The following is a 22,763-nucleotide window of genomic DNA, read 5'->3' as shown; positions in this document are numbered from 1 at the left end:
ACAAAAATTGAATAGTTACTCCAGTGATCAACAATGTTTAATTGGAGTGCCATTTGGCAGGCAGATGTTACTCTTCATTTTGTGCTGCTCCTGAAAGGATCTCTCACTGTGCAGTGGAATAAAGAATATCCGGAGGCACTGCTATCCTACTGCATCAAATAAAGAAATATTATTTTACACTCCCACCCTTCTGCTTCGCACAACTGCATAAAATAATGACTATCCCAGGGCACTTCCATCCCTCTGCTTCGCTTCATAGAATATTAGCAAAAAATAAATATGGATAAATATAGACAAAAAATGGATTCAAATGGTGGCTTTTACACCACATATTTACTGCAAATTGGTGCAAAAGCGGGATCCAAATATAGCATTTTAAAGCACAAGTGTGAAGAAAAATTACAAACATATCAAAAATGTAGCCAATCCTCTAACTGGTCTGCTTGCAAAATAACCCCCAAGCCAAGCACACACAGCCACAACAGCGTTGTTATATTTAGAAGGGGGCACTGCCAGCAGTTCTTCGCAGGCTGCTATATTTTAATGTGCCAGCACCTCTCATTTTCCCTCATTGTGGACTAGTTTGCTCCAGTACCGGACACTTTTTCGGTAACATCTGCATCCAAAGTCCCAAAATGTGTATTTTTGCCAACTACAAAAAAATGATTGTATCCTCATTGTAACACAACTGGTGCTATTATGTAAAGCGCTCTGATTCCCGATTCGGTTCAAGTTTGCGCTATTTAAAACTCCGTTAAAAAAAAAAACTAACAGTGTACTTAGGAGAGGATATTTCCCAACAGTTGTTAGGAGAAAATGCCAATTCAAGACTGGAGCAAACTTAGCCATCACCAGAGAGAAATTCCACAGTAATCGGTGCAAATTTACCCAAAGTTTGTTGAGCTGGCTTTAAGTGAGCACTTGCGGTCCATTCCTTCCCATTTTTCTTTAATTATTCTCTTATTACACACTTAAGGGAAACTGTCTAATTTCAAGTAAGTGTTATTTGGTATCCCAGTAGTAACTAAGCAATTGCGCTGCGACTGCATAGTTAACAAAGGCACTTGATGCTGACTAATGGTTTCCTTTAAGATGTTTGATGTCATTTTTCAAACACATAAAATATGGTATAATTTAAGCATTCCGACCAAGACCTTTGTATATCTAGAAGACAGGCACTCTATGTGACAGTTCGAGGCCCCTCACTAAACTGTGCCCTTAGACCTCATTATTTTGTGCTACGGTACTGACCTGCAGGGCCAGCCCTAAACATACAGGAGATTCTGCACACATCTCTGCCAATCTTCACTTACAGTACCTTGTCTTACTTTATAATGACGACACCACATGCATTTTTACTAACCACGGTATACAGCTCCACTACACGCACACTGCATACACCACACAGACCGAATCCGTACACAGCTGTCCCATTACAGACTACAAGCACAGCTCTACATGTAATGCCCTACAGAGGCATCTTCTAATTGGCTAAGGGACGTCACATACATCTCTGCCAATCCCCACCAGCAGCACTCCATACTGTTCTATTACATGGGCTCCAAGCACAGCTTAACCAATCCTGACTTGAACCTAGACCGCTATATCTGCGCTTGGCCTCCACGTGGCTGTACGTCAAAGTAACAATAACAAAAATATTGTCTAGCAGAAATATAGCTTCCTAAATATTGTTTACAAAGATAACAGTCCTTTGGGTGTAGATTTTCCAATCCCTCCAATGGGCCGATATTTTTGTAAACAATATTTAATACAGAATGTTTTGTCAGTTAATATTCTGTCCATAGTATTCTGGTACTAGACCCTTCAGTAACTGTTCAGCCAATCCTGACCTGAAGCCAGGTTTCATGGCGCTTTAAAGGGAGTTCAGCCGATGTCTTTAATCTTAACCTGGAGGATCAGTTTTGATTTACGTACTGAATCTCAACTCTGCTCTGAAACTACACCTTAAATTTGACTAGCAGAGCCCAATGCAGAAATATATCTTTTACATTCCACAGTTCTGTGAAATAATGACTGCCGGGTCCCCTTGTCATTCTAGTACTGAACAAAACACTGGGCTGCATACACACCTCGAGCCAGATCTGCAGCACTGCCGGCTACCTTGAGACTAGGCTTCCACGCACCATCGATGTCAATGCACCTCCACCCTTATTAGGGATGTCCCAGAGAAAAATACGAGGCATTTGTTCATGTTTTGAGAATCTGGAAAGGCCAGGAGCTGGTACTCTACATATGAACTTCTGCAAAATCATATTTATTTATTTATAACACAGCAATTCTTTCTAGTTGTGCTTTAAAATGTGTTAAATCAATTTTATAATACTTTTGAAGAAATGTATTCTATCTGCTGCTGTAAGTTTTCTTTCAAAGTGAAGAAATACTGGATTTTGCCACACTTTCTATTTTTTACCTGGTTTTGCAAAAACAATTCGGGCCATGCAGATGGCAACCTTAACCTTGATAAGAAATCTTAAATTGTGACATAAAATTTAGAAATCGCAAGATCTAAAGATTGTTTTGCTTTTTTTACAGGTATATTGAATTTGTGCTGCATTTCATCATTACCTCACCAAATATTGCTCAAGTGTGCCTTAGACATAGGAGTCTCATGCTGCCACTTTCTCTGTCTTAGGAGTGGAGTGAAAAGCTCACCCTCCTGGCACTGGAGCGGGCAGCTGACTGCCATCTGGATGGTCAGCACCTGAGCAGGACCCAAGCTCAGCACATCGGCTGGAATATCCACCTTCTCCCTCTGGGAGCTATGAGTTTCTCTGAAGTCATTGAGCTGTGGTTTAGGGAAAGGGAGCAGTACAACTTCCACACCGCTCAGTGTATCGTTAACACCACCTGTAGCCACTACACGCAGGTAAGTGGAGAACATGACAACTAGTGTGTCTCAGTCAGTTGATTCACACACTTATTCATGAAGACAAGCAGGACCAAACACACTCTGAATCTATTTGGAATTAATAACAACAGAATCCCTCCACGAGTGCTTGTATGTGCTTACTGCCTGCTGGAAGAAACATTCGACCAAGTTAATTGGGGATTCCTTTGGCAGAGCATGAACTTAGTATTAATTCCAGTTGCTTCTATTAAAAGCGTGCAATCGTTATGGAACATCCCTGGCACTAGGGTGTGTATTAGTGGAGATCTGACATGACATTGTTATTAAAATTAGCATGTACCAGGGAATTCCCTCCTTGCCTTTGCTTTTTGCAAGGGCTCCATAAAGATTGCAGCCATGCTGTGCAAGGATAACGAGCTTGGGCGATATAGATCACATAACTGGATAAGGAAAGTGTTAATATGTGCTGTCAGATGGTTGTGTATAACATCTGACATGGCTAGGGTAACTAATGAGTGAGGATTCTGGTTACAGGTACAATGAGGCAAGAGAGACGCTATTTTAGAATCAGTTACCTAATTTTCCAAGAGATAAAACATTACAAAATTAGGTATTTAAGGATCCATTTCTTCGCCGTTATGGAAGTATTATTTTTTATTTTCCCATGCAAGCAACTCCCTGATGTAGACAATGTATGTTCCATCTTGCTCCAGTTAAATACCTAAAGCTTTTACTTCCTATTTCAACATGGCCATGTCATCTTTGAGTGGTTTGAATCTAGAATTGGAAAATGTGTCTGAGGGGGACACTGCAGAGGAGTCATCCTTGAAACTGACCAGATCTTGGAAGAAAGGGGCATGAAAGGCTAGACCAGACTGCAAATATTATTTCTGGGCAACAATTCCTTGATGTTTCAGAGGTTTGCCCCAGTAAAATGTTAACTTTCATGAAGGGGGATTTCTGGTGGATTCCTCTAGTGAAGAATGATTAAAGTCCCAATAAGGACATGTAAAAATCTTGGTCAGCGATATAGAATCCGTTTAAGGTTCGAGCTTTCAGGAAATATTTTGTTTAATAGGAAGATCCACAATTCTTGGAAGGGTACTTCAAATGCCAGAAGAAAGGTATTAGATTTTTTTTCACAAAGCATCTATTAAATGGCGGTACAGTTAAAGATCAGAGCAGAATCTCTTTCTTTTGAAACTTTAAACCTAAATGTTAATTATTGTCACTGACTCAAAATGACAAGGAAGAGATAAACCACTTGAACGCACAATTTTTTTTCACAATTGTTTTTATTGTCAACAGCCAAGAAACGCCCGTAAAGGCGTTATACCAAAGCAGCAATGGATACATAGTACAAATATTGATGTCGACATTTTGTAGCATGAACGCACTATTTTTAATAACAACTTTAAGAAAAACGTTCTCGATTTTATGCTATTTTGAGAAAGCTATAGTTGATGATGCAGATACCAATTAACTCAAGCTTGTAAGATTGCAGGTATTGAGATATCTAGGAAATGTCTGGAGAAGTGAAGCTCATAGATTCTCTCCACTCAGAGAACAAAGATGTTTAGGAGGAACCATTTTACACATTCTTCTCTTAGACTAAACTACGATTACAGTCAATACATTAGTTAATAATGGGGCTTCTGTTTTCAAAGTGCAGGGCCTAACTCAGCTTCTGCTGAGTATGCTAACAGTTTGCCCGTTGATCGCTGACTTTTGTCAGAGGACAAGCAAAAATAAGTCATACTAGATACTTAGGAATGGTTGGGGCATAAGCCACTGCACTCCCAGTCATTCCCAAGGAACGAGTGCTCCACTCCCAGGGTAACCTTTGAAGTACTGGGTTTTTAAAACCCAGCGGTGCAGGGGAACACACCCTAGGACTTCGAGTTCTTCCTGTTTCAGACCCACAGAAACACAGAGTCTTCTAGGTGAAGTCAAAGATCGTCTTTATTGGCTGCAGACCAATTACAGGTATCCGAGAAGTACAACACAATGTATGTTCTCAGGAGACTGCTTCCACTTACAAAAACGGGCTTCTCCTTATATACAAAATATCATGCTTCAGGCACACACTCCTCGTTTTACGATATGGTCATTCATATGTATTCATTACAAACGAAAAGGCAGAGTCATGATGACCATCCCACATTCCAGTTCGGCCAGCCCACAATTATTTACCCAGCGAGGCTCAGATCCCACATCAGATATCAGCAGACCCCAAATAACACGGGCACCTCCTGTTTGTAAAACAAGCCATAAAGCAGGAAGAGTCAGGTGTGAAAGAGATTAGCCGGAGGCTTGTGTGGGATGAAAAGGCTTTATGGTGTGTCAAACCCTGATGCTAATCACAGGTGGCCGTAGGACGGGCAGCTCGTGGGACCGGACTGACCTGGGGCGGTGGAGCCAAGTCGCACAGGTCACAGAGAAGTCAATGGACGGCACATGTGTTCTCAAGGCCTGTACTTGTCTTTAATGTGTAGCCTATGTGAGGGCAACCATAAGATGGCCACCGCTCCAAGATGGAACCCACGAAGTTAATGTGTAATATCGTATACAAAGTGCATTTATCGATAAAACGTTATGCAAAGCACTTGTAGATACTGCATTGGCCATTCGCGGTTCGCTGATACCGGAATAGGCGGGTTAGGGCCCTGCCTCCTACGCGGTCCCAAATTTTAAAGTACCACAGACTCTCCTTTTGCCCTTACATAGGCAATAACTATACTCATATTAATCCGAGTCCAGGTCTATATTCATAAAGTCATGGAGATGTTGCTGTAGCATCATCCTATTACTTAGCTCGTCCCTCGATACAGGTTTCCTTACGCATAATGTAGCACAGAGGCCACATATCGCAGGAGCACACTGTACACACAGACAGAACAGGAAAAGAATGGCTAAGATCATTCCAATGACCATCAGAATTTTCCAACTCCAGGCAGATATCAGTTCCCAGAACCACCCCATCAGTGACCAATCTCCTTTATCCACGTGTATAGATTCGGATATTTTATGCAGTTTGGAGATGGCTTGATAAACTGTTGGAGCTTTATCTGGTATGAAAATGCAACAACTAGATTGGATGACCTTACATACCCCACCGCGATCTGCAAGTATGACGTCTAGAACCATACGGTTCTGCAAAGTCATGAGGCGATCCGCTTGGAGCTCAGCTGTCAAATTACCAAGGGCACCAGCCGTTACATTAACAGTGGATTCAACCACACGAGTCAGTTGTCTCAGGTTCCTACTATTGACCATCGGTCCCCAAAACGGCAGGAAACCCAAAAAGAAGTCTCCTGCTTCCTGACCGGCAGTATCCTCCTGGCTAATCACGCCTCTCACAACTCTGGTCTTGTGATAATCAGAGGCAGCAGTAAATGTTGGCGGTAGCAAGTTTGCAATATAACATGTGCCCGAGAAATCAGGGGGCAACCATATACATGCTCGGTCATTGCAAACAAAATATGTACCCTTGGCAGCCAAAAACGCAGGGGAAAATTGTGATGGAAAAGTGTACGTTTCAGTACAGTCACTTTTCCCCAGTTGAGCTCTTGGGTTCTGGCCATTACCTTGTAAACAGAACCGACCTATGTGGGGTACGACCCAAATTGTGGATGAAATTTTCCGCTGCCTTTCACCCAGACTAATGCTGTACCCTGTCGCGTTCCAACCTACATAAGCTCGCAATTCATCCTTGGGAATAGATGAGTATGCGTCGATATCTCTGCTCATATCAGCAACTCCTCTCATTAAAGCCTTATTGTTTGTGCTAGGTCTGATGGAACGCGGTTGTCGCGGGGTGTAGGCATCTAATGCAAAAAGAAACATGGTCTGGAATGCCCATGACGATCCATTATAGCTAAACGGCAGCACTAGATAAGGAATACCCTTGTTAATGGTATGTGGCATTAACCCACACACCCAGCAATTGGTTGTATTCATAACTAGTTGGTGCTGGTGCAGGAGTTGAATAAACGAGTTATTTATAAACTCAGACCGTCTAGCTTGTTTGTGTTCAGGCAGAGGGTGGAAAGAGTGCAAGGAGACAGTAGGAGGAGGTATAGGCTGTACAGTGGGAGCAACTGGCACTTGGGAGGAGAAGAATACATAACCTACAGTAAACACCATCATACTACATAGTATAAACAGACATAACCATACAAAACGTTTGCTCTTCATTATTTTACATATTTTCATCTTAAAGTTAATTTCCTCAGCGAGTCTCTCCATCTTGAAAAACTCCATCCTCTAATCGTGCCGCTCGCGGCGGGTGAGTATCTTCTGCTAAGGAGTACGCCTGTCAGTCCAGGGAACGCCCTAGACCAACCAGAACCGTTGACCTAACGTCTTCGGCCTGTACCCCGAAGTCTTGGCACCGCGACCCTGCGGCTGAACCCGGATGGTGGTTCGAAAAATCAAAAATCAAAGAGTCCTTCAGATGGGAGAGTTATAATATCAAAAAATAGTAAGGGAAGGGAATTTTTATTTGTCCATAGGTCTTGGTCTCAGGTTGTAGCGGTTTCTGACAGGTACTGTCTGATCTTGAAACAAGAGTTCAGGCTCTGTGGTGTCTATTCGGGTTGACGGTGGCACAGCTTCCTGCAAAATATCGTCGCTTTCTCGTTCTGAAGTCGTTCCTTTTACATGTGCATCACTGAACGGCACAAAACGAGGGACAGTGTCAGTGTCAGACTCCTGGTGCAAAAAAGGTATCTTTTTTCCCCATCAATTGGTAAATGATGCATACCCATTGACGTTCAGGGAACTTCAATCTCGTTTCCATTTGGCTGATGTCGAATTTTATAATTTTCTGAAAGTGAGAGCTGCCATTACGAAATCCAGAATGTCTCCTAGTTCCCCATCGCTACCCACTTTTGTATCAAAACTTAATAGGCTTGGCCATCAGGTCTCCCAGATTTACCAACTTCTGCGTCCAAAATCCTCCAAGCTTAATTCTAAGGTAGTAGATTACTGGAAGGTGCTTTCGGCTAATCAGCTAACCGAAGATTCGTGGCCCCCGCTATGGAGATCAGTTACACGTAATAAGATTTCCCCAGTCCTCTCCCAAACGAAATTCTGGCTATTACACAACACTTTCTGGACACCGGCTAGGCTGTTCTCCATGGGGATCCGGGAAGATGATGTGTGCTGGAACTGTAATCAAGACAGAGGAGATTTGGCTCACCTTATTTTACACTGTCCTGTTGTGAAACCCTTCTGGGACAGGGTCTACTTGTTTTTGTCTAATTTGTTTAACTGTGTTCTCCCCAGAACTTTACCGTCCGTGGTAACTGCTTTTTTACAGGTGGATTTGCAGTCGGAAGGGGACCGAGCTCTCCTTGATCTACTGTTGATTTCTGAAGTTAAAATGTTACTCACCAATTGGAAGGATACTAGCAAGGCCTCCTACAAGTGTTGGATGAACTGGGTCATACACCTCAGGGGGGCAGACAATATTGTTTTGCAACATTCACCTTGGAAAACCTCCACGAGGAACATATGGTCTACCCTGGACGACTATTTTGCTTCTCATAAGCCGCCATGATTTCATTTTCTGGAAGATGATTCCCATGTGGTCTTCACATTTACGGACACTGACATGGCCGGATATTTGTTGTGCTATGCTATATTATGTAAGAGGCTTGAGGCGCTAGATATCTCTCTCTTCTCCCTTTTCTTCCCCTTTCAGCTTCTCCTTCCACTTTCTTCCTTTATTCATTCTTCCTTTCTTCCTTCTGGAGCTGGGGACTAAGGGGCGATTTCTATGTCAAGGGGTTCGTCTATTGCTGGCATTTGTCTGCTGATCAGTTGAAACACCGTTACATGTACTCTGTAGCTTTGGACCCTGATACCAGCTCCTGTTCTGTTCTTGCACAAAATTTTCAATAAAGATATTTTGAAATCGAATGTCCCTGCTCTCTTCTGCAATTGGGATGCTAAAGAAAGCATTCTTTATATCGATCACTGAGAACCATGCAGCGGAGGCTGGAATCATAGTTAACAAGGCAGTTATATCAGGGACAACTGGAAACTGTGGCACAACAATCTTATTTACCTCTCTAAGATCAATCACAAATCTATAAACAGGTGGCTGTGAAGGGTCCGTTCGTTTTAAGACAGGTAAAACAGGACTATTGCAAACGTTGCCTCTGGTCTCTTCAATTACACCCTTTGTAATCAAATCACTGATAATTGCTAACAACGCTTGCTGGCCTTCATTGGAGATCTTGTACTGGGGAATGCGTGGCAATCTGACATTGGCCTTTAAAGTGACCACATATGGCGGTATTTTCAAGAGACCTACATCATTGGGACCAGTAGCCCAAAGGACATCCGGAAGGGATGACAATTCAGGTGGCAATGTATTCTTTGACAAGTACATCGGGGAAATCACTTCCTTACCCAATGTAAGTTGTACTCCTGAGGGAGAACAATATAGCGTTGCATGCAATCTTTTTAACAAATCCAACCCTAACAGATTCTCACCACAACCTGTCGTTAGGATGAGGGGTGCTTTTAGCTCACAAGGTCCGACAGAAAGGGGCATAGGACTAGAAATCGGGTTCCTAACTGGGGCGCCAGAAAAACCTACTGAAACATTAATTTCGCCAGACAAAGGCGCGCCAGGGAGTTTTGAATGCATAATTGAACTCTTTGCAGCACCAGTGTCCAGCAGAAAGGGCTCTGTTACACCCGCTGTAGTTACCTTAACATATGGTCCACTCTGATCCACTGGCACTGAAACAACTCCCTCTCTCTGTCTATGGCTGTCCTAGTAATCATTACCTTTCATATTGTCGTCTTCTGCATAATAATCATTATTATAGTACTGAGCTGTATTACCATCTGCATTGGCTTGCTGATCAAAGCTATTTATCGTATTTTGAGGCGGAAGAGGACGCGCGTTCTGGGGAACTATTCCACGCCCTCTGCCTCTAGGAGCTTGCTGACCACCTCTACCTCTTGTGCCATACGCATTACTAGTGCGCTGCATTAATTTAGGACAACTATATTTAAAATGCCCTTCCTCTTTACAATACGAACATTGATTAGGGCCTACTGGAACGCGTGGTTGAGAATACTCGTACCTTTGCACGTTCCTCTGAAACTGTGGCGGTTGCTGATAATTACTCTGGCCACCACGTGGCGGGTAAGCTTGCTGTAACAGAACCTTCGTTTTCAATTCTTTCGTTTTCTTATCTGCTCTATCTTTCTCATCCTTATCTCTATTTTCATAATACTGAGCAGTAGCCAGTATTTGCGCTGATGAGGAAACAGCCCAAGAACTCTCTGAATCTTTCAACTTCTTACACAACTCGGGAAGCAAATTATGCACAAATTTATCCACAAATAATCGTTGACCACCTTCAGTGCTCATATCTTGACCACTGTGGTCGACAAATGTTTCTTCAAACCCTGTAAAGAAATCAGACACCGTTTCATCTTTCTTTTGCTTACACGCAGACAATTTATCCCAATTCACACGCATCGCGGGCATTAAAGTCTTCATGTAAGTGATAATTCTACCAGGGAGTTCTGCTACTAGAGGCTCAGGTTTTGCACCACCAACTTGTCTGGTGTCTGCAGCAACGATATTAGCCCATGTGTTACCTAATTCTGCAGCGTGATCTACATTACGAATGGATCCCCATAAAGGCTGTGGAACAACATTCCCGAACAACATATCTATGTCAGCTAGATTCATGACACACGATTCTGCAGTCTGTGATAACTTCTTATAATATCCTGCAGGGTTTTTACGGGGGTCAGGCAATGTCTGCTTAAGCGCTAACACCTCAGAACGCTTCCATGGGACATGTACCCAAACACGCTGAAAATGTGGCAGAACAGGTGGAACAACAGTAGCATCACCAGGCCTCCAAACTGGAGGAACCTCACGCATCGGATATTGGCGCGTTTTTACCTTTTTCCCCACAGGGAGTTCCTGTTCGAACAATGATTGTTGACAATCAACATTCCTGAAGGAGAGTAAAGTCGCAACTGCTTTATCTACGTTGGGACCCACAATTGTACCTGTTCCAAAATCAAATCGCACTTGACACAACTCCTGCGGGATTGAGTTTGAACTATGATCTTCCAACTCCTCACAGAGGATTTCACACATTTTCTCAAACACATATCTCTGTTTCGGGGCATCCCATTGGTGAAAAACATTAACGACTGACTCCACATCATAGAGTGAAGAAAACACGATCCACCTACGTGCCATATGGTCTAATACCTCTTTTTCTTCAGAATCAGGCAGCTGACTACGCAACTGCTTACGTTGCAAACCAGGGGTCATACTAGATGACCCAAAGAGAGGCGACATTAAACTAGTAACCACATTAGCTATTCGTTGTCGTGCAGAAAGAGAAGTTGAAGCGAAAACGGGGGGAAAGACAGAGGGGAGAAAAACGGGTGTAGATCCAGGTACAGTGGCAGTGTTAGGAAGAGCGCCAAGGGAGGCAGCTGATGTACTAGGCAAAGCCGCAGGAAGCGCGGGGGAGACAGGTAACGAAATTGGCGGCCCTTGAGAGGGCTGCACTGTAGGGATAGGAGCCAGCTGAGGAGGAGCTGGCGGCTGTGGGAAGGCTTGCGGCACATTAACTGGAGGCTGCACATTTACGAGCTGTGGAGACGCTGTGGCATTTTGTGCATACGGGGCTGGCGAACTTAGCAAATGGGACATTAGGGAATCTTTCTCTTTCTCTTTTGTCTCATCTTGTGGAAGGGGTGACAAAACTGGGTAACATTTATCGATCCCTAGTTTGCGCTGTCTATGCAACTGCTCATTCATTTGTTCCTCCTCATTATCTTTAAATTGCACAGCTGCTTGCATCATTGACATACCTTTTTCTCTCTCATTCCTTTTTGCTAGCTTAATTTCCTTCTGTTTGGCTTCCTTTCGCCATAGGCGGAAAGAATCAAACATCGCCGGCCGGGCTTTCTTTCTAAATAATTTAACTTCCAAATTATCTAAGATATCTGTATCGAAACTACCATTTTGGGGCCATTTTAAAACACCGTCCTTTCTGGTGTATCGGATCCATACTTCATTATATGCAATGGGGCCCACGCCATGTTTTACATAAAGCTCATAAGTTGGAGTTCCAATTGGAGGAACCGGACATGAATCCTCCAATCGGCAATCCTTTCTACAACCCAAACAAAACCAATTACCAAATATACTAGAACCAGGCATCTTCGCTCACTAGTCTAGTTTCAAACTTCAAAGGATTATCGAATACGATAGTCTCGTGAATACACGAGTCCTCTGGCTTTGGCACTTGCAAGTTCCAAATCAAAGCGATCCCAAAGGATACCAAATTCCCGAAGGATACCAAACAAACTGGGAGACGCTCCACTTATACTTAACTGAGGTATCGATGATCGATGGTGTCACCAGAAGACTCTCTCGATTGTTTCGCTCTACCAAATCGTCAAGGGTCCAAAACAGGGCGATTAATCAGGGCAGCAGTCGGGGGAGGAGCCAAGATGGCGATCGGGATGGCAGCGTAGGCTCCCGGCTCCGTGAATCTCTGCATCCCGCACAGATATCCTGCATGAGATCCTCAGCCTGCGCTACGTGCCCGTGTTGGTGATTGAGAGCGGCAACCGATCGTGTGATCCTGAAGCTTCTAGCGGCGGTACCGCCCGAGAAATGTTCATTTGAAGTTTGCGGCCTGTGCGGCCCTGGAGCCGGGATCTCGGGTGGACAACATGGCCGGGCGGCAGTTCAACAACAGCGGCCATTGGTGACCGGGTGGAGTCGGAATACCGAAGCGGCGCGAATATGGGCCTGAATCTCGCTGTGGTCGCTCCTATCACCGAGAATAGCGTGACGGGTGCATACCCGGGGTGACGATTCCAGGGGTTATCGCCGATCGCCTGGACCCTCGCCAGTGAACTGATCGGACGCGGCCTGTGGCTCGTCCCGATTTGCGCGGGCTGCTCCCGGTTTTCGCAGACACTGGCCCAGGGGGAGAACGACTGTCACCTGTGACCACACACTGGATACACTTTTTGCCTGCCTCCGGACCCTTGTTTCCAGTGACATGGAACTTGATGCGCTTGTGCCTGAGACCCGGTCCCCATCTGGGGTGGCCCTGCCCTGCGGCCATCTTGATAGGATGGACTCTATCATCCTGTACACTGGGTCGCAGCAAGATTGGGAGTGTGTGGCGCAGAGGAGCGTAGCGGAGCGAGCGCGGGGGGCCGTGCTGGGGTACGGTGACCTTCTCGATGCTCTCGGAGCCCTTCATTCCACCCTGGTTCACGGCGCCCGGGTTTTGGGGAGGAAGCTTGATGGTATTGCGTCAGCGTCGGAACAATTGCGGTCGGCCTGTCCCCAGGTACATAAGGCTCTGTCTCACCTTCCACAGGAGGAAAGTACCGTGACCGCCTCTGTGAATAAGGGACAGATGGAAACTTTGGACACTGTGGCAGCGTGTGGTCGGCAGGCTGTGGGGTCGGTCTGTTCCGGAGGTTTTGGACTTGAGCGGAAGGTGGTGACTTTGTCCCACGCGCGGCCTCCGGCGATCCAGGCAATCTTCACGCAATGGTCGCCTGCTCTGGCTGATTCCTCCTTCCTGGACCTCGTGTGTGGCGCAGGCCCTGGGGCAGTACTGGGAAAGGTGATCTTCCATGACGATGACTGTGTTGGTGTTCCGAAACGTCCTCCCCACATGTGTGTGTCCCTTCCTGGTCTTCTTTGGACGCTCCTCTTCCTTGTAACCTTGGACATTATAATGGGTCGATGGGTCTGCATTGGTGGATTCGCAAAGAGTGGCCAAGGATAAGGCTGATCCTTCAGAGGTTGTCATTTAATAGGCGGGCGGGCTTGGGGGTTGTGTGCTTTCACGATGTAACTAATAGTGTAGTCGGTGAATAATGCTCCCCATTTCTCTTAGATATGGCCGAACTTTTGCTGTTTACTGTTTGCGTTGGGGAGGAAGATATTGTGCGGGAGGGAGAAGCCGGGGGCATGGTTGAAGGCCTTCCTCCAGTTTATTATTACTCTCTCCCCTTTTCTGTTAGGGGGGGTTTCCTCTCTTTCCCCTTTTTCTCTGTTTCTTCTATATTTCGGGTCTGGTTCTGGGGCGACAGGCACGCTGCGGGGGGGGGGGCCGTAGTCATCTGCAGAGGTGCAGGGTGGGGGGTTGAGGGAGGGGCTTCTATAGTCCTTTACTTTGTTTCTATGGCCTTCTTTTTCTTCTCTTATTCTTCTTGTCTTTCTTTTCTGGGGTCAGTGCGGTAGGTTTCCTTCGTGGCCAATCATTGTTTTTCATTTGTGCCCCATTTCCGTGGGGTTTTATGGGTCCTAGGGCAGGAGACTGCAGGCGCAAACGGCTCGTGATATCCCTCCACATCCTGAACCTCCTGTTTCAGCGCCATTGACTTGATAGATTGCTATTTATTGTTGACGTTCACTATTCTGCCTGCCATTTTTCGCTGCTGAGAACTTGATTGGCACCTGATCCTACTATCCTTTACTGTAAAATGAAAACCTTTTATATCCTGGTTTCCCTCTTGGGCTGTTCAGTGGATAAGAGAATACTAGCATGGAGAATCTGCTTCCCGAGGTGCTGCATGTGACTCGAATCTGCTTGCTGTTACTTTCACTGCTTAGCGGCCGGCCCCGAGGGTTGTAGGCCCATACTTGTCTTTATTTGCAATGTCAATAAAGGTTTTAAAAAAAAAAAAAAAAAAAAAAAAAAAAAATCAGGGCAGCAGTCCTTCGTAGCCGTCGGGACGCGGAGAACCTCGCAGAAAAGACTTTCGGACCACGTCGACATGCAGGGGTCGATGAAGTGGCGGCCTTCCTCCAGAATTTCCACACGAAGCTCCTCACGAACCTCTGGCTTGGACCAGTACCGCTGAAATCGCCCCACGTTGGGCGCCAACTGAAGTACTGGGTTTTTAAAACCCAGAGGTGCAGGAGAACACACCCTAGGACTTCGAGTTCTTCCTGTTTCAGACCCACAGAAACACAGAGTCTTCTAGGTGAAGTCAAAGATCGTCTTTATTGGCTGCAGACCAATTACAGGTATCCGAGAAGTACAACACAATGTATGTTCTCAGGAGACTGCTTCTCCTTACAAAAACGGGCTTCTCCTTATATACAAAATATCATGCTTCAGGCACACATTCCTCGTTTTACGATATGGTCATTCATATGTATTCATTACAAACGAAAAGGCAGAGTCATGATGACCATCCCACATTCCAGTTCGGCCAGCCCACAATTATTTACCCAGCGATGCTCAGATCCCACATCAGATATCAGCAGACCCCAATAAACACGGGCACCTCCTGTTTGTAAAACAAGCCATAAAGCAGGAAGAGTCAGGTGTGAAAGAGATTAGCCGGAGGCTTGTGTGGGATGAAAAGGCTTTATGGTGTGTCAAACCCTGATGCTAATCACAGGTGGCCATAGGACGGGCAGCTCGTGGGACCGGACTGACCTGGGGCGGTGGAGCCAAGTCGCACAGGTCACAGAGAAGTCAATGGACGGCACATGTATTCTCAAGGCCTGTACTTGTCTTTAATGTGTAGCCTATGTGAGGGCAACCATAAGATGGCCACCGCTCCAAGATGGAACCCACAAAGTCAATGTGTAATATTGTATGCAAAGTGCATTTATCGATAAATAGTTATGCAAAGCACTTGTACATACTGCATTGGCCATTCGCGGTTCGCTGATACCGGAATAGGCGGGGTAGGGCCCTGCCTCCTACGCGGTCCCAAATTTTAAAGTACCACACCGTCCCAAAGGAAACCCCAATTGCAAGAGAATATATCAAAGAAAATGGGAGAAGCACTCCTTATGTATTATTTCAGAGTCTAATTTTGCTGAGTCAAAACTTCAGAAAAACAAATTGATCTTGTGCAAGAGTCCAACTTCTTAGTCAAGATACCACAGACAACTGTACATGTGAATAACAAATTGTTCTTTATTTTCATCTTGTCAAACACGAGAAGGACATAGACTCAGCTTACACGTTTCGTCCCATGAACCAAGGGACTGTTTTAGGGCTGATAAAAAGCATATGAAATAGCAAAATAAGCAACACTTAAAACATTTCCAAGTGCACATGTATACAAAACACAGTTCAGTTAAAACCCAAATAAAACACAGTAACACGCAAATTACTAGATTACAATCAGTTAAGAATTTAGAAAAATAAACATGTTTAATTCTAACCAATGAAAAAAACACACAGCATATGGTAAATAATATGAAATTCATAAATATATACTGCATTTTTACAATAAATAAGTTAGTAACCCAGTGTTCATAAGTGATGTCACAGAACATACTATATTACCAATATTCCTCTCTTCACATATTTCTAGTGTATCAGGACCCACCAAACTGCATTCCTGTTGTACACCTCATAAAAAAACTCAAAACTTTTACACATACAGCTAGAGATTTTTGAAAAAAATAAGATTCATAATTCCCTACACCTAGGGTTTTTTTCCCTTGGCTGTGCGGCAGTGACGGATAGTAAAAAAGATCAATCAGAACGTCTGCTCTAAGTAGGGCAGGCGGTGTGACACCCTTACTCTGACGGCTAGCACTGCATCAGACCTTTGGAGTAAGCTTTCCTTTGATGAATCCAACTGGGGCACTCCTGACAGAAAACTGATAGACTAAGAGTTTGGTGGCCAGAATACTCCATCAGAAACGTGGCGTATAGGCCATCTCTACTGCATTACAAGTACATTATAACCTGTAATATTGCAAACTGGATATCTGTCATATGGTATCCCATCCCCCAAACAAGGCCTGAGTTTTTGCAGTTGCCAAATTTATTCATTGTGTTTAGCAAGTTAGGAGGAGATACCTGAGATTTTGATTAGGCTAATAACCTTGATGTTATTCTTGTCTGAGTGTTATGATAACGTATGTATAAAATACACATGTATGTCATATCATTTTGGCAATTTATCCTTGACTGCTAAAACACATCTGAATTTAAATGTTTTTAATTTGCTTAAAAAAAAAAAAGAAAATGATGTGTTAAGTGTTTTGATATAAGTTGTCAATGTATGAATTTGACATTACTGTGTTGTGGATGAATTGTATCTGAATAAACAGATTGATTTATCGATTGACTAGTCTATGCCATACCACTTCTGATGGATACTTCTACCTGCAGATTCCTCAGCTTTTGATTATCCCCCAAGAACCAGACTGGTCTGGAAAAAGTATTCCCCTAGCTCTTCCCTGATGGTAGAAGTGGCCAGTCTAAATGACATCTGAAGTGATGGCCCTGTCACATACCCGTATCCATAAAACAACCCCACCTTTATGCTGACATCAATTCAGTTTTATCCACACCTTTTGACATGGTTCTATGGCTCGATTCTTCTCAACAAATGTTTTTCATTACTAAGGGCAACTGTGCCCCTCCTAAGTGGTCCAGGTTTAAACCCTGTCATCTTTGTGAGTGGCAGATGTCAATTACTGATCCTCACACCATGTGCCTGTGATTGCTAAGTTGAGATCACAACGCAAAATCCTGTAACTTGTGTAAGACTAAGACTATGTACCCTAAAGCTTTAAAAGAGTGGGAAACTAACCTCTTTATGGCCAGGGCCTAAGAAAGCAGAAGCAGGCATACATCTAAACCACATTCCAGTTCTCCGGCATCGTCATAGTCGAGGTCCTCCTCATAGAAGAAGAGGCACATCATCAAGCACAAGAGGTAAATCAGCAAGATCACTCCTGGGCTCCTCAGAGGAGCTAGAGTTGGTTGAGGATCTTTTGCCGCAGGATCTGGCACGTCGACACCGGCAGTGATTCTGGTGTTGCCGTCCTTTGCTCCAGCCTCACGGCTGTACCTGAATTTACTGGCTGCGATCTGTTGCCACACCTCCATGCCATGTTTGAGGTTTTCTGATATGCTATGATCAACTCTGGACTTCATTTGGGACTCATGGGGCCTCTGGGGGGACCGTTTGGATTCACATCGATGGGTTTTCTCTTGGCTTCTTTTGCCTCCTTTTTGCTTCACCAGACGGTGCTGTCAACATTACCATTAGTTCCAACGCCGATTCCGCAGTGGCCTTCTCCTCCTGTTTTATCGCCAAAGCTGACTCGATTGTAGCCTCACCGCTGTAGGTGCTGACACTGGCTCCTGAGCAGTCCATTACTGGCTCAACCACTGGCCCCTGTGCATAAGTCCAGAAGGAAGGCACAAAGTTTGTTGGAGGAAAAAGAAGCTTGAGAGGTCCCCTCTCGGTAGGATATGTTTATCATCTGTTCAGATTAGGAAGATCTTCAAGAGCTATTACGATAGTTTAAAGGCCTGGCTGAGGCTAGTTGCATTGACACTTCCCCAGAGCTGGAATCTTTTGAGCCAGGGGCCATTTTCGCCTGAGAGCATCCTTCTATCCCTCTATAATAAGATAGGTTGCAGGTTTTCTAAAGTTACCTCTACATTAAAAAATAAATATGTGTCTGTTGGCAACTTCCCAGAGGTATGTAATTAGGATAACGTCGTCCATAATACATTTTTGATATGTAAGAATTTCAGTATACAATATTATCCATCTTACTGGGGTGTTGTGGGGGGTTAGTTTAGTCTTTCCTAGATTGCGTTGTTTCTTGCACAGCTCATTCCACAGCCCGGCTATCAGGAATTTGTGGAGTCCCCGAGCTTCTTCTCTGTTTAACGCTGCGTTTTTTTGCTGCCTCCCATTGAGTACCTCATAAGCCTTATGCAGACTTCCAATTCAAAGCGATGATCTACTTTGCCACTATCAGTAATAAATTAGCAATTTAGCCCCAGCATAGCCCTGTGTAGGGCGTGGAGAAAGGCCTATAAGACAAGCCTCGGGGTAATGTAACCATCCCTACCTGTCACCATCTTCAAGGTGCCCTCGACCTCCTGCCAAAACAGAGATACCACCGAACAGGATCACATTATTTTATAAAAGTCTGCATTTTCAGCATGGCATCAAGGGACAAGTCTCGGTCCCATTAGGTTGTAGTTTACTGACCATGTGGAGGAACATATGGGTTCTGTGTGTTTGATAATACTGAATCTGCTGGAGGCAAGTGTTGCACGAGACCTTCTTAGGGTATTCCATGGAAGGGACCCAATCCCTATCAACGGTTCCTCAAAGTGGTCAGAAGGGGGAATTAGGTCATCAGAGAGTGGTATAACCAAGTAATGAGCCTGTGGCCCGTCCGCATTGTAAACGAAATTTGGATACATTCTGTCTGCCACTTCAAGGGGGCTGGGGGCTCGAGTCTCTCTAGGATGACCACCATTCCATATCAAGCCCAACAGTAGTCCCTAAAGCTCCTTAAAGTGGTTTGTAGGTATAACTAAAGGTAAAGTAGCATACTAATAAAGTAACTGGGGTAATACTACCATCTTAGTCATTGCTATTCCACCTATAGCCACTTGTGGTAAGGAGTGGCAGAAGGTTACTGAGGACCTGAGCAACCGAATTGCCCTTGTTGAATTGTCATCTATCACTTTGTTGATGGTCGGAGAGATCTGGACTCCAAGATATTTAAAAGTGGAGACCTCCCAGTTGGGGAGCACTAACATGGGGTTCTCCTATCCCCAGGGAGCTCAGGGTCTCAGAGGGTAAATGCTAGTTTTGTTTCAGTTCATATAATTGCTTGTATTAGTCCAGGAAAGATTGTTTTATGACTTTCTGGATCTGTTGAAGAGTGCCATTTATGTTCCATAATGCCTGTCAAAGGAGCCCAGCATCTTTCAGGGTTTGGTAACCTGGCAAGAAGTCTGCCACACATGTCGTGTTCCGTGTGTTGTTGACCCAAGTAGGCAGCATAGTCTAATCAACATTGTCATTTGAGCTAGGCGAAATGTTCCTCTCTAGCTGCCTGTAAGGGTGTCAGGGACATATTATTGGCAACTGACTTTGTTACCAAGTTAGTCATGTTTGTCTACTGCGGTGAACTCTTAGTTAATGATCCTTGCTGCTGTCTGAACACAGTGGCCCCTGAGTGTCACTTTGAATGCCCCCCACATGGTGGAATGAGTATTGGTGGAGCCCTCTTTCTCCTCAAAGAAGTGTTCTATGCAGCGAGGCGTAAAACGTGTGTCATGCAGCAAGGCACAAAAAACAAGGCCTATGAGTCTCCCTTGTTGAAGATGCCATGTGTGTATGGTTGTGACCACTTCCCCAGGATATATGCAGTAGCAAGGTATTATGGTCCGAAAGCATTCGGCTTAAGTATTCTGTTAATCGTGCTTCTGGTAATAGACTGAGATGGGCAACAAACAAATCTATTTGAACATGTACATCATATATCCCTGAGTAACATAAATATTCCTTAAGTGTAGGGTGATTATGGTGCTAAACATTGCGGAATGACCAATGTAGCAAACAGTCCTTATGGTCCCTCACTGTGGAGTGGGCTGGAGTGTTAGGTTGGGGGCGGGGTGGGATCCGTCTAAGTGTATATCTAGAACCCCACTAATGGAGTCACAACTTCGCCTCCCAATTTTAAAATAACTGAGATTGTAACAGAACAGTATCCAAGATGCATACACCGCACTCTATTCCCTAAGTATAGGGGAAGCCTCGCTGTGACCCAGAATCTTGGTGGTGTGTAGTTTGGCTGGTCGCTCTGGAGACATCTGATTGTAAGAATGCAGAAAGGGTATTCCCTGCTGGTCTAGCCAAGGGGCAAATGAGTGCAAGTATCATTAAGGGAATTGTCCCGGGGAGCTACCTAATAGATAAGACCTTACTGGGATGGGTTGGGGTTAATGGGAGAGGGCCTAGCTGGCCGGGGACCCAACCTCAGAAAGGTGAGATTCATAGGATCTCATTGGTAGTTTGTAATGTTATAACAGGAAGACCTATGGAAATTTTGCTGCCAGAGTCAAAGCCAGTTTTATTAGTGGAGTGCCTGTGCCAGTATCACCAGACACACAGGACGCCGATATATAGTGAAGAGTTGCTGCTGTGGCGATGGCATCTTGCTGGTTTAATTGAGTCTGTGACCTCAGCCAGGTCAGTGAAGAAAAGGGACTGTTAGTTATCCACTATTCTCAACGTGGTGGGGAACAAGAGGGTATATCTCAAGCCCAATTTCCAAGGCTTCTGTTCGACTTATGTGAAGCTGGATCTGCAAGGCTGGCGTATAATCAGAGAGTATCGAAATCTTTCCTGAGTCAACATCAAATTGTCTCTCTCTTTAGGCCCATTGGGTTATTATGTTGCGGTCCCTGTATTTGAGGATCCTTGCCACCACGAGAACGAGGTTGGATTCTGGAAATAGGTCTTGCTGGGACGTGGTGGGCTCTCTCAACTGGTAACTGAGCGGAGAGTTCTCTTGGACCCACCATGTCAGAGAGACAGTTTTAGATAAAGTTAGTAGGGTTATTGCCTTATGCTCCCTAGGGCAACCCAGCTATTTGAATATTGTTCCTCCCGGCTCGTCCCTCAATGTTCACTGCTTGCCCTTCCAAGAAGCGTGCCTAATCTGTCAACTCCTGCATCAGTTTCTGGATACCCAGTGCTTGGGGTTAGAGCTCCTAGAGCGCTGACTCAGTGTTCCTTACTTTGTTGGATAATTTCCGCTGGTACTCTCACAGGCGGCCTACATCGATGACCACCCTATCAGCTTTGCCTCCAGGGCTTCAAGGATGGCTGCGTGCCCCTTACTACCTTAATGATTTTGTTAAACTTCATCTGTGCGGTGTTTTCCGCCTCCAGTCTCCTAGGTGAGCTGGACTCAGACGTGGGCATCAAAGCAGGTGTAGAGGCCCAGTCAGCGGTAATGTCTTAAAGCAAAGGTTTCCCCAAAGCTCTGGATTGGCCCATTATGCTGCAGCGCACCAGCCTGCCACACCGAGATGGGGAAGCAGAAAGGAGTATCTCCAAACTGTAGAGGGGAAGCAAATCTGATGCTACAGGCAGCTTAGATGCATACTCAGTGTGATGGGTGTGCCAGCTTAAAGAAGGTAGAATATGATCCTTGGGTACCCCCGGGCGATGACTGGGTAACACAGACTGGTCTCTCTAAGAATTTGCTGTGGTACCCCCAGATTAACCTGCCGTAGGGGAAAAGGGGCCAAGGTATTTCAAGGTCAGCAGTGAGGACGATCACTTAACTGCTTTCAGGGGCTATGTGCAAGTAATGGTCAACTGACGTAGAATTTCCAGAGTTGGGCCCAAGGCCGCCTGTCATTTGGCGGGCCCAAGCATGCTCATGAAATCTTCTGCTCCTTCCAAGGACCAGCACCTAATGGGCTGAGCCTCTAGAAGAACTGCCACGAAAGGTGAACCAAATGGCTCACAGCAGGAAGGGAGGCACCAAGGCCCAGGGCCACCCTTGTGGAGAGAGGGAGGCCGGGATTCTATTGGGCCTGTGTTAGCCTGCTCACGGAGCTAAGACCGTGCCAGGGCTCACCTCTGGCAACACAGTATTATGTTGGGTGGCGGGCGCTGGCCTCCATCAGTTAACACACTCACCTGGGCTTTGCTGTTGGTAATCCTCTCTCCAGGCCCCCCTCTGGGGGATGTAGACGGGAGCCTGGGGCCTTGCCAAGAAGGGGTAGACCACTCCCTCAACTTATAGGAGCTGGTTGTCTGGAAGCCGGTGGAGGACAGAGAGGTCCCACTAGGACGAGGGAGGGTCGTCCCTAGTCTGGGTCCTGCTGGGTGCCGGTATCCACAACAGCACACAGCAGTGGTTAGAAACCTGTGGCCAAGCTATGAGCATGTCTCGGCCACTGGGTGCCATTTTTCCTTGGTCATACTCTAGCGGGTGCCATTCAGGTGACCTGATGTGGCTCCGTGGTAATGTTTATCTCACTTTCTCCAGTGCTCAAACCTCTCATATGAGCTTGAACCAATCATTGGACAGTCCCTG

General features: G+C 45.2%; 1 protein-coding gene across 1 annotated transcript in view; it reads left to right on the top strand.

Annotated features, from left to right (window-relative positions):
- The window catches only part of LOC146773066 (C-type lectin domain family 18 member A-like), a 195,976-nt gene that overhangs the window by 57,992 nt on the left and 115,221 nt on the right, over positions 1-22,763 (top strand). The window contains exon 3 of the mRNA XM_085640090.1: positions 2,654-2,887. Within this exon, the coding sequence (XP_085496216.1) occupies positions 2,654-2,887 (234 nt within the window). The remainder of the gene's footprint in view (positions 1-2,653; positions 2,888-22,763) is intronic.

This window comes from Triturus cristatus, chromosome 12 (genome assembly GCF_964204655.1).
Source record: "Triturus cristatus chromosome 12, aTriCri1.1, whole genome shotgun sequence".
Classification (NCBI taxonomy): Eukaryota; Metazoa; Chordata; class Amphibia; order Caudata; family Salamandridae; genus Triturus; species Triturus cristatus.
The sequence above is the reverse complement of the archived record's forward strand: the minus strand, read 5'-3'. Positions and strand labels throughout refer to the sequence as shown.